The sequence below is a fragment of the Talpa occidentalis genome, unplaced genomic scaffold, assembly GCF_014898055.3.
Source record: "Talpa occidentalis isolate TD23 unplaced genomic scaffold, MPIMG_talOcc4v2.1 talOcc4.10, whole genome shotgun sequence".
Classification (NCBI taxonomy): domain Eukaryota; kingdom Metazoa; phylum Chordata; class Mammalia; order Eulipotyphla; family Talpidae; genus Talpa; species Talpa occidentalis.
Genome location: NW_023600993.1, coordinates 71,298,731 through 71,311,733, shown reverse-complemented (window position 1 = coordinate 71,311,733; position 13,003 = coordinate 71,298,731). Strand labels below are relative to the sequence as shown.

The 13,003-nt window shown below is 39.7% G+C and overlaps 1 protein-coding gene across 1 annotated transcript in view; it reads left to right on the top strand.

Moving 5' to 3' along the window:
* DTD1 (D-aminoacyl-tRNA deacylase 1) overlaps nt 1-13,003 on the top strand; it is a 171,987-nt gene that overhangs the window by 156,659 nt on the left and 2,325 nt on the right. The window contains exon 5 of the mRNA XM_054696047.1: nt 1,928-2,101. Within this exon, the coding sequence (XP_054552022.1) occupies nt 1,928-2,080 (153 nt within the window). The 3' untranslated portion in view covers nt 2,081-2,101. The remainder of the gene's footprint in view (nt 1-1,927; nt 2,102-13,003) is intronic.

Here is a 13,003-nt window from a genome sequence, read left to right as displayed (position 1 = left end):
CTATCATATTAAATGCAGGAAATGTCTCTCCAATCTGTGGTAGAATAGTACAAAGAAAAATAATCATCTATGGAAAAATAATAATGCAGAGAAAAAGCATACAGCAAGGATCTCTTTGTAACCATTACCTAAATTTTGAAAATGCTAACCCTTTGTCATCTTTGATCCAGGTTATTCCAACTCAGAGTGCCTTTTAGATGACCTGTTTGTTACCTGTAGGCTGGAATCAGCTATGCCACTAGGCACAGTTCAGCAGCTGATACTTATTTCTAAGACTTTGTTGGTGAAGAAAGCTGTGTGTTGGTTTACATCCTAGGACATGTGTCTTAACTGTCAGTGATCCAGGTGCCACCAGTTCACATACTGGCACTGGTCAGCATCCCAGATCCAGATCTGGTTTTGTTTTTACAGAAGTGAAGTTGCTGGTTATAATGGAAACCCATATATATTTATTCCTCTATGATCTCATTCTCTTTATTTTCTCTCCAAAGTTTGTTAACGTACTGAAGTAAGTTTGTAGTCCCGCCAGAAACATGTAGCTCTGATTTATGTGACTATATACCACATAATATGTATCTGTCCTCCTGTCAGTGAACAATAGGGTTGTTAACTGAGACAAACAATACTGCATGTACATTCCCGTGTGCCCTTCCTGTGCACATGAGTAAGAGTTTATTCTGGTGAGTTATCTGGGACATGAGTCAGTGGGTCAAAGGCAAAGTGTTATCTTCATTCACAAAATATAATTAGCATATTAATTAGATATTTACTATAGCTTTTTACTTTAATGGGGTGAGGAAAACATAATAAGTCAACTACTAATAACTTTGTTTTTCTGACCAAATTGAGAGTTGCTGATCTTTGGCTTTATCTTTAGGTTAGAATCAAAGTCTGTCTATAATAGAGATATGGCAAATTGGTTACAGGGTTTTTTCTTTGTGTCTTTGGATGTGGGGCAGGGACCAACAGGGAGAAGTCAATCCCTTCATTTAGTTTCCCCCTTTCCATGTGAACGATAAAATGTTTGCAGACTTAGTCTGGGAAGGCCGTTGAAACTGGGTGTTGCTGTTTCTTGGCATTTTTGGTTCTAGAAAATCCTGTGGGCCAAAATTTGGCCATTCTTCTCTTGACAAGTTTCTCAGCAGACCCTTCTGGAGTCGCCCTGCTGTTGTGTGCAGCATTAGATGATCTAAGTTTCTTTCAATATCTCATCTGTGGTTTCTTTGAACAAGTTGGGGAGATAATCCAGAGGAGAAGTAGACCCAGGTTCCTTTGGTGTTGAATGTCAGCTGGCCTGGAGGAAGTCTAGAAGCCTCCATGCCTGGCACCCCCACGTAGCCACCATGCAGCCTGCTAGAAGCCCTCAGGTTTTGGTTACATATGAGTCAGGCTTCAGTCTCAAAATAATAAACTAAAAAAAAAATAAAAAAGGACAAACTGATAACTGAGATGATGTCTAAATGTGCTTGCTGTGCTTTCTTCATAGTCTTCTCTGTTATCATCAGCAATAGTGGAGTATTTTGATCACTCTTTAGAAAACAATAAGTGGGAAGAGAACTTGGTGAGAAAAAGCCATAGAGACACCAAAGGAAGACATAACAGGCTAAAAGCCTTTCCCGTTGTAGGACTCCTTTAATTCTGTCAAGGAAGCCTGTGAGTTGACCATTCTCAAACATGGCAAATTGAATTATGGGTGGGGAAGAATCTGAGACAAATTACACATATGAGCAATCTGCGTTAATGATTCAGGTGCCTGCCTGATAAACATTTTGCAGGTAATTTGGTGTATGTTGCAGAATCACTGTGGTACATGAGGTTATCAGACAAAAGCTCTTAAATTGGTTGCTATCTGTGAAGTAATTAGTGTTTAGATATATAGATACATGTTTACATTTTTAAATAATTCTTTTTTGTTTTTTATAATCAGCTGTCAAAGCTTGAAAAACAACAGCAGAGGAAAGAAAAGACCAGAGCCAAAGGGCCTTCGGAATCGAGCAAAGAACGAAATGCTCCTCGTAAAGAAGACCGCAGCGCCAGCAGTGGGGCTGAGGGCGACGTGTCTTCTGAAAGGGAACCATAGATGGAGGGGGCCGGGACTCAGGTAGGAGCTTCCCCTCCCTACATCCCACATCTTCTCATACTTTGGGCAAAGAGGAATGAGTAGACACAATGACTTTTGAGATAGAATTGACTTTATGGACATTCATCCCTGGCTTTCTTAAATATGCTGACTTCCAGGATGGAAAGAAAAGATGAGATATGGGAGGCCAGGGATTATTCCCCTCGGAGGAGGCTCTGTTCATGCCACCTTCCTCCATTGCCTGTATCAGTTTACAACCACTGCTACTATGAGTTTTTTTAGAGTGTTTGCAAGTACATAATCCAGACCAGGAGCTTCCCATGCACTTTCACCAATGCTGCCTCCTTTCCATTCCTGCCCTCAGAAGCCCCATTGGAGACTATGGTCATCCGCAGCCATGGTCACCTTCTCTCATAATTTCCCACCTCTTGTTATAACTGGCATTGCCAGTTTCCTTTTCCCAAAATAGGGTTTTATGCTTGTCCTTCTATGCTCAGGGAAGGCATTGCAGTTCACTGTGGCATTGAATCCACCTCCCTGCCTGAAGATCAGATGCCTCTGAAATAAGCCCCAGCCATTTAATGGCCCTTCATTCAAGTTCATTTCTTCAGTGAACACATTATGAATAGCTTCTTTCTTTTCAGGAGCTCACAAGTTCAGGGAGAAGCATAGAAATGATTATACTGCAGTATGATGCATTGTGGTGGTGATGGGATTGTGGGGGGTGGGGTGGAGAGGGAAACTGGGGAGGGGCCACAGAGGGAAGGACTCCAGAAAGGACCTCACAGATCATGTCAAATTCTGGGGGAGGTGTGGGTTAGGGCCGGCTGCTGCCTGAGTCAACAGAAGAACAGGTACAAATTTTTTGGGCACCAGGAGGGACAAAGACAGATGAATTTGGATGCAGAGGTAATAAAGAATGGCCGAATGGGCCTCCTCTGGTGGCGCAGACAGTTGAGTGCCGCTCTGTGAAGCTGTCCGCAGCCTCTGCAGTGCCAGTTCAATCCTGGCCGACCGGTGAGGGTCCCACATGGCGAGCAGACCTCTCCTGTCTTCCGCTGCTCCCCTCAGCAGTGTATTTCATCAGTCTGTCTGTTTTGTTCTCCTCTCTGTCTCTGGTGAATCCTCTCATCCTCCCGCGCATCTGGCCTGTACCCCAATTCTTGTATGTATAAATAAATAAATCAATCTTAAAAAAAAAAAAAAAATGGCCAAAGCATTGAGTACAAGTCAGTGGGTATCTGTGGAGCTTCTCTGAAGTTAAGAGAAGTAGGCACGTTTGGGTCATACAGGGTCTTGTGTGCAATTCTGAGAAATATGAATTTTATCCCAGGGGCAATAGGGGACATATAAAAGTGTATGAATGATGTAATCATATACAAGTTTTAAACAATCATAGTAGCAGCATTGGAAAGTAAGGCTGGAAGTTGATAAGCCAGTTAGGAGAAAGTTACGGAAATCAAGAGAACATATTGTGGAAATTGAGGGGAAATGGTGGAATTGAAAACTATAAAGAAAACACAATCATTTCAACTTGGTGACTAATTAGATGTCTTTTTCCTTCAGTTTTAAGATTATAAATAAAAACCTCTTCCCCAGTGAGTTGGGACCTTACAACAAGTTTAAAAAATTTAATTTTCTGACTTCCATGATGAACTCAATGAATAGAAAGGGCTTAAAAGTGAAAGCACTCATCTCCCAGTAACCAACACATGTACCTGCACACATGAGCATGCACATGCATGCACACACACACTGGAATGTAGCCCAGCTTTAAAAATTCAAATGCCACCTACTTAATTCACTTCTTAATTGTAGTATTTAACTACTAATATATTTTATACATTTAATATCTTAATTTTTTAATTATGTCTGATCAATGCTTTGAAAATGAGGGGTATTGAATTCTATTACTTTTTAAGCCAGTGTAAAACATGACAACTTTCCATTAGTGTTAGCTTTTGGACTCAGAATTTCTAAGTCCAATAGTGAATATATCATGGACATCAGGATCCTGTCACCATTGGGGTAGCCTGGGGCTGAGTTTACCATTTGTGTAAGAAAAATCACCTGAAGGCCCTGTGCATAGAGGAAGAGATGGTAATTGTGTTATAGAACATCCAGGATACTTTCACTCATACATGGATAAGCTCAAAGGAAAAACAGGCAAGAGATGAAAGTAGGCATTTCTTTTTTTTTTTTAATTAAAATTTTTTAATATATATTTTACATAATTCTTCATTTTTGTACAATGTATGCTTTTTCATCTCAGTTATAGTTCCCATGAAATTCCCATCACCCATTCACCTGTGTACCATCACCATAATCCCTTGTGTTCTTCCCACCCGCTTTCATCTAGCTCCCTCCTCCGCCCTTGCAGAATGTCTCTGGTTTATAGTTGCCTATTGATTTTGATTTTTACTTTATTATAATTACTTTTTATCCCCTGATCCCTTATTTGGATCCTCTGAAAGTAGGCATTTCTCTCTAACATATCCCAAGCTCAGTAATGAGGCAGCATTTCTCATCGACTTGTAGGTATCTGTTTTTTGCTTCTCTAAAATTGATTAAAAAAATAAAACTCATGGGCCTCCCCTGGTGGCACAGGCAGTTGAGTGCCGCACTGTGAAGCTGTCCACAGCCTCTGCAGCACTAGTTTGATCCCTGCCGGCCGGCGAGGGTCCCACATGGTGTGGCAGACCTCTCCTGTCGTGCCCGCTGCTCCCCTCAGCAGTGTATTTCATCAGTCTGCCTGTTCTGTTCCCCACTCTGTCTCTTGTGACTCCTCTCACCCTCCCATACATCTGGCCTGTACCCCAGTTTTGTACAAATAAATCAATAAATCTTTAAAAAAACCAAAAAACTCGTAATTGTATTTATTCTCAGTGAGTAGCGTAGAACTTGAGGTAAATAATATTATTGTTCTGTCATCTACCCAAAAAGAACTAGCCAGAGAGGGGACCCAGCAGTGGGTGAGCCAAACCTGGAAGCACATTATTTTGAAAAGACTAGACGGATATGTGCTTCTTTTCCTTTCCTGTAAATCAAGTTCATTGCAGCCAAATCTTTATTTTGGGAAGAGGTGGGAAGAAGGTGAATAAAGAGGAGATGTTGGAAAAGCCCTGCCTGACAGGAGGAAGTGAACGTCCTTAGGTCAGGAGAATCATTGGGGAAAGGATAGGACAAGAGGAGGGAAGCCAGAGGCTGCACCTGGCAGTGTGGCCCCCACTCCAGTCCAGAATCCATAGGATGGGGGCTAGGTTGCTGGGCAAGCTGGAAACCATAGGGACCTCTGCTGTAGTCCCTGGTAGGAATTCTGGAAGGAGACTACCATGACAGATGGCTCTAGTCTCCATGAGGCTGCTGCAGTTGAGTAGAATTGGCCACAAGACCTAGTTAGGTATCAGGTGATGGGTGAGGTCCCACCTGCCCTGTGCAGAAGAAAGCTATGTTGGTCCATTGGGCCACCTGTGAGTCGTGGGTGGAAGGGGAGAGGTGAGCCTACTTCAGAGACTGAGGAAATAGTTTCATTCAGGAAGTCAGAAGTCCTTAATAGCACCCATGGTCCCTTCAGTTCTAGCTACAAGCTCTCTAGCCTCCTGGGCGAGACTTGAGGGGTCTGTAATGCTAGCCAGAGTTGGGATGAGGGCCTCTGGCATTGGAGCAGTCAAGTGGTATACCTAGTGGCATGCAGCAGGGCCTAAATACTGAGCCACACACCAACCACCTGGCCACAGGAGCCACTGTGGACTCAGAGCTGTTTTGACATCAAGGCTAGACAGCCTGTGCATTCAGAATTTCCCCTGTTGCTACTGGGAAGGAGACTTATGAGAAAGTTTGGATGGGTCCAAGAAAATGTAAATGCCTTTGTTTCTTTGCACATTTATGTATTACCGTCTGGGTTTTTGACTGAGTACACAAGGAAAAACATTTATTTATTGACAGTTTAAGTTGGAATTGTTAATGAGATGTCAGGCGAGGCCTGGTGCCTGGTGTTGACATGTCAGTGTGTGTGGATATAAGTGAGGGGTCTTCCGAGCATTCATGCTGGTTTCCCCTGGAATCCTCCCACCTCTAGGATTTTAGCCCTGTTCTTGTATTTGTAGACCCTGAAGGGGGCCAGACTAAACAATTGGTACTCCAATTATTTCTGGTTTCTTTGCTGCCCATAGGTTTCTGTTCCCTGCTGCTGAAATTTGTCATCCTAGTAGACCCACAAAATCACCACTCTATGTTAGGTATCTGTAAGAGCTGAATGAAGTAGTAATGATAGAAGGTGACCTTGACATTTACTTTTCTTCACAGAAAAAAACAGAAGTTCTCCTACCCCTTCTCAATGAGGGGAGCTACAGTTTTCATTTGGTTTTTCTTTAAAAACAGAAAGAGCCCTAAGGAACCTCCCAGGCTCTAAGGAGAACAACTTTGAGTTTTGAAGGCATGAGAGAGAAAGAAAAGGCAAAGGAAAATGGAATGAAAAACTGCATGATCTGGGGCATATTTTTCTTTGAAAATGAGTCAAACCCTTTACAGTTTAGAGGACATTCCCAGGGTATCATCATTTCTTATGGTATCGTGAATGTTATTTCTTATTTTGTCAAATGGACATGAAACTGCTAAAATTAACTTCTGTTTTTGTCCATTGTCTCATTCCTTCAGGTTCCCTCAGCTTAGGAGGAGGGTCAGGGTTTCCTGTGAGGTTGCAGCTCAGTTTCTTTCCCTTTCTGGCTCATAGCTTAGGGTGATAGGGCAGTTTCTCACTCAAAAAAAAAAAAAAAAATGTGGTTTCTGCTTGTGATTGCAGGTTCCCCTGTCACAAATATTGAGTATTTGCTTAAATGGCATCAGTAGGGTGTGAGAGGAGTGAGCTCCTCACCAGCACCCCACATTTCTGTTCTCAAATGTCAATACACTTGAAACCAAACAAGGAAAGTGTTTCAGAAGTTGCCATCTGTTTTGTTTTTTTTTTTTTTCAACTTTTGTCTGAATAGTAAGATAGGCCCTGACTGGACACATTTCTTCCTAATGAGCCAGAACAGTTTGTATGTGTTCTGTTAAAAGGATATTCCATCACTTTTTTCTCTCTCTTTTTTTCCCCCACTGTAGAAGGTAAGGTCTCTTTCATTCCCAGAGCTTCCCTTTGTTTCCTTGTTTCTATGTTTATACTACTAGTATTTCATAGTATAAAATTAGCTGTGCCTCTGAGGTGGTATTTTTTTCATGCTTGTTCTGGAGTTTGCAAATATACATTTTTGACTAATCTGAGTCCTCCTTTAAATAACCTTTACCACTTTACATGTATTACAGGTACCTTGCAACAGCATTTCTGTGATATGGCTGTCATTCATTTCAATTTCCATATGAAACTATATTCTTCGTTTGTGTTACAATGCTTTTTTTTTATTTCTACCATTTCTTTCTGATCCCAGTTCTCTACTTACATTATCCATCTGTCCTATATTGTCTGCTTTCCTCGCTAGAACCCTTAACATTGTTTTTACAATCCTTTCCTGCTAATTTCAAAATCTACATCATATGTAAGTCAACATTCATATGATGCATTGGATTTCCTGAGCTGCTTGAATCTGTAATGTATGTCTTTTAGTACATTTGGGAAATTTTAAAGCACTACTTCTTCAAATACTTTTTCTGCCCTTCTCTCTCTCTTTTTACCTGGAGGTAAGTTTTTAAGCTTTGAGAGTCTTTGGTTTGAAATATCTCAGGATCCCCTCAATTCTATGATTATACAGTAGGGAATCAGAAATCCTGAATTATATTGCTCGCATAAAATTTCTTTTGAAAGTCATTTTTATTACAAAATTAATGCTCATTCATTATTGAAAAGAATCTAAATGCCAGAATGCTCAAAGAAGAAAACAAGTCATCTACCACCTCATCATTCTAATATAATCATTTTATATAATAACTATTAGCATAATGCTTTTATAACATTTTCTCTAAGCAGATAATTCTATATCTCTTTCTCTGATTTTATAGAGTTGGAGACATACTGTATATATAATGTCACTGCTATTATTATCTAACAAAATATTGTGAATATTTTCTAGGCCATTCTTCTTTAGTAAATCTTATTATTTCCATCTGCACATCAAACATTTGAAGCATAAATTTACTATCCCAAAGTATTAAAACATTTAAAATTTAATTGAGGTAATATAAATGAAGAATATATTCAAGCAGGATTCCAAAACTCATTTTGAATTCAAAACAAAGATTTTAATGTATGCCAAGGAGATGGAGTTCCTTAAGGGTCAATGTTGAACTGCTTTCAGGATTTCAGTTTGAGTTAACATCTTGATTAAAACAGAGGAGTGAATGAGTTGTGTTCATTGACTTAAAAATGGAAATAGGGGCCTCCCTGGTGGCACAGCAGTTGAACACTGGGCTGTGAAACTGCCCGCAGCCTCTGCAGCGCCAGTTCGATCCCTGGCCGCCAGCGAGCGTCCCACATGGGGTGCAGACCTCTCCTGCTGCACCCGCTGCTCCCCTCAGCAGTGTATTTCATCAGTCTGTCTGTTCTGCTCCCCACTCTGGCTCTGGTGAATTCTCTCACCCTCCCCGCTTCTCACTGTACCCAGTGATTGTATAAATAAATAAATAAATAAATAAATAAATAAATAAATAAATAAATCTTTTAAAAAAGAAAGAAAGAAAGAAAGAAATTAGAGGATATCCCTACCTCATGGAGATTAAAAGCCACACTACTGGAAGACCACTGGACTAACGAGGAGATCAAAGAAGAAATTAAAAAATTCTTTGAATTGAATGACAAGGAGGACACCAATATCCTAAATGTATGGGATGCAGCAAAAGCAGTAATAAGAGGAAAATATATAGCAATAGAAGCTCACATCAAAAAACAAGAAAGAACTCAAAGAAACAACCTAATCTCGCAGCTCAAAGATCTAGAAAAAGAACAACAAAAAAAACCCCAAAACCAGTAGAAGAAAAGAAATAATAAAAACCAAAGCAGAAATAAATGAAATTGAAACTAAAAAAACAATCCAAAAGATCAATAAATGAAACCAATCCAAAAGATCAATGAAACTGGTTCTTTGGAAAAATAAATAAAATAGACAAACCCCTAGCCAGGCTCACAAAGGAAAAAAGGGAGAAAGCACAAATACACAGGATCATAAATGAAAGAGGAGAAATCACAACGGACACAGCAGAAATCAAAAGAATAATCAGTAACTACTATGAACAGTTATATGGAAACAAGTTCAACAATCTAGAGGAGATGGACAAATTCCTACAACTCTACAATCACCCAAAGCTAGATAAAGAAGAAATAGAACACCTAAACAGACCAATTACAAGCAGCGAAATTGAAATGGTAATCAAAAACCTCCCCAAAAACAAAAGCCCAGGGCCTGATGGATTTACAAATGAATTCTACCAAACATTCAGAGACGAATTAGTGCCTATCCTTCACAAACTCTTCCAAAAAATTGAGAAGGAAGGGACAATACCAAACACGTTCTATGAAGCCAATATTACACTAATACCAAAACCGAATAAGGACAACACAAAAAAGGAAAACTATAGGCCAATCTCCCTAATGAACACTGATGCAAAAATCCTCAATAAAATTTTAGCTATCAGAATCCAACAATGTATCCATAAGATAATTCACCACGACCAAGTTGGATTCATTCCAGGGGCACAAGGATGGTTTAACATCCGAAAATCAATCAACGTTATCCAACACATCAACAAAAAGAAATATAAAAACCATATGATAATATCAATAGATGCTGAGAAAGCTTTCGACAAAGTGCAACACCCATTCATGATAAAAGCCCTTGAAATTCTTGGGATACAAGGAACATACCTCAACATCATAAAGGCCATCTATGACAAGCCAACAGCCAGTATCATTCTCAATGGTGAAAAGCTGAAAGCAATTCCATTAAGATCTGGAACAAGACAAGGATGTCCACTCTCACCACTGCTTTTCAATATAATACTGGAAGTCCTAGCCAGAGCAATAAGACAAGAGAAAGACATCCAAGGAATCCAAATAGGAAAAGAAGAAGTCAAACTATCACTATTTGCAGATGATATGATAATATACATAGAGAACCCCAAAATCTCCACAGAAAAACTAATTCAACTCATCAATCAATTCAGTAAAGTGGCAGGATACAAAATCAACACGCAAAAGTCAGTAGCCTTCCTATACACAAACAATAAATCTGAAGAAGAAGAAATCAAAAAAACCACCCCTTTTATTATCGAAACAAAAAAATCAAATATTTGGGAATAAATCTAACAAAAGAGGTAAAGGACCTATACAAAGAAAACTATAAAACACTGTTAAAAGAAATAGAAGAAGACACAAAGAAATGGAAAGACATCCCCTGCTCATGGATTGGAAGAATAAACATTATTAAAATGGCCATCCTACCAAAAGCAATATACAGATTCAATGCTATTCCAATCAAAATCTCAATGGCATTCTTCAAAGAAATAGAACAATTATTGATGAAATTCATATGGAATCACCAAAAACCCCGAATAGCCAAAGCTCTACTGAAAAAAAAAGAAGGAAATGGAGGCATCAAACTCCCAGACTTCAAACTCTACTACAAAGCCATAATCATCAAAACTGCATGGTATTGGAACAAGAACAGACATACAGACCAATGGAATCGAATAGAAAATCCAGAAATAAACCCACAGATTTATGGTCAACTAATCTTTGACAAAGGAGCAAAGACTATGCATTGGAGCAAAGAAAGTTTGTTCAATAAATGGTGCTGGGAAAACTGGGTCGCTACATGCAAAAGAATGAAGCTTGACCACTACCTCACACCATACACAAAAATCAACTCAAAATGGATTAAAGAACTAGACATAAGACCTGAAACCATAAAATACATAGAAGGAAATATAGGCGAAACACTACGGGATTTGCACATCAAAGACATCTTTACAGAAACATCACCCAAAGCAGTGATAGTGAAGACAAAGATAAACAGCTGGGACTACATCAAATTAAAGAGCTTCTGCACAGCAAAAGAGACAATAACAAAAACAAAGAGAAACCCCACCAACTGGGAGAACATTTTTGCACCCAACACTAATGATAAAGGACTGATCACAAAAATCTGCAAAGAGCTGATGAGACTCAGCAACAACAAAGAAAATAATCCAGTCAAAAAATGGGCAGAAGAGCTAAAAAGAAACTTCTCTGAAGAGGAAATGCAAATGGCCAACAGGCATATGAAAAAATGTTCAACATCACTTGTAATCAGGGAAATGCAAATCAAAACTACCATGAGATACCATCTCACACCAGTGAGAATGGCACATATTAAAAAAACTAGCAACAACAAATGTTGGCGAGGGTGTGGAGAAAAAGGAACTCTTCTGCACTGTTGGTGGGAGTGCAAACTGGTCCAACCACTATGGAGAGCTGTGTGGAGATTTCTGGACCTACTAAACATAGAGCTTCCATATGATCCAGCAATTCCACTCCTAGGTATTTACCCAAAGGACACAGAAACATAATTCCAAAGAGCACCTGCACCCCTATGTTTATAGCAGCACTGTTTACAATAGCTAAGCTTTGGAAACAACCCAAATGCCCCAAAATAGATGACTGGATCAAGAAGATGTGGTACATATATACCATGGAATATTACTCAGCATTCAAAAAAGATAAACACATGCAATTTGCAGCAACATGGATGGCGCTGGAAGGGATCATGCTCAGCGAAATAAGCCAAAAAGAAAAAGAAAAATACCGGATGGTCTCACTCATAGCAGGAATCTAGAAAACTTAAATAAGGGACCAGGAAAATGAATATAAGAAAGTGAAAATCAAAATCAACAAAAAACTATGAACCAGAGACACTTTTTGGGGGGTGGGGGGCGGGAGGGGAAGGATTGGGGTCAGAATGGGGCGTTTGCAATTGTATGGGGGAATATAAAAATAAAATTTAATATTAAAAAAAAAATTGGGAATTTAAAAACAAAAAAAACAAACAAAAAAAAAGAAATTAGAGGATATCATTTAAAAAAAATGGAAATAGGGGTCTCCCTAGTGGTGCAAGGGGTTAAGCACTGCACTATGAAGCAATCCGAAGCCTCTTCAGCATGAGTTTGATCCCCAGTCCACCAGGGAGCAACCCACATGGCAAAGCAGACCTCTCCTGTCTCGCCTGCTGCTCCCCTCAGCAGTGTATTTCAGTCAGTCTGCCTGTTCTGTTCCCCACTCTGTCTCTGGTGAGTCCTCTCACCCCCAGCATCTCTGGCCTGTGCCACAGCTCCTGTATGCATAAATAAATAAATTTTAAAAAAATAAGGAAATAGTACAATCCCCAGAATTGAGTTGTTTGTCTGCCTCCTGGTAGTCTTTCAGCTATCTCCTAAGAAGTAGTTCAAAACTGTGACTGGTATGTCTCAGAGCATGAAGGTAGACCGCAGGTAAAATTTTACTCCCTGTGTGAGTCCAGATAGAACTAAAGATGATGGACTAGCTGCAGTTCCAGTTAGCCTTGCTGCTGTGAGTCCATGGTCCTTGATATCCAGCTGGACTCAGGAGTGGAAGACTGTTGATTCCATCAAGGCATCTGCTCATAATATGACCCTTTCTGAACATGACCTGTGTTGAGTGCATCTGGAAGCATTGTGGTGTCACTGTGTGCAGACTGCTATTAGCACAGTCTTTGACTTTACTGAAGTCCATTCAATTAGAATTTAGAAATGAAGGAATAGAAATAGCTTTGTTAATATTTGGACTTTCGTTAAGCTCTTGGATGACAGATTTCTTCCTCACAGATCTGGGGAAGGCCAACTAGTTTTTGCTGTAACCTCAGAATCTCAAGACACTTGGATAATTTAGACAAAGTATCTACCTTGTAATCCTCTGAGTAGTTGTAAAAATATCTCAAGAAC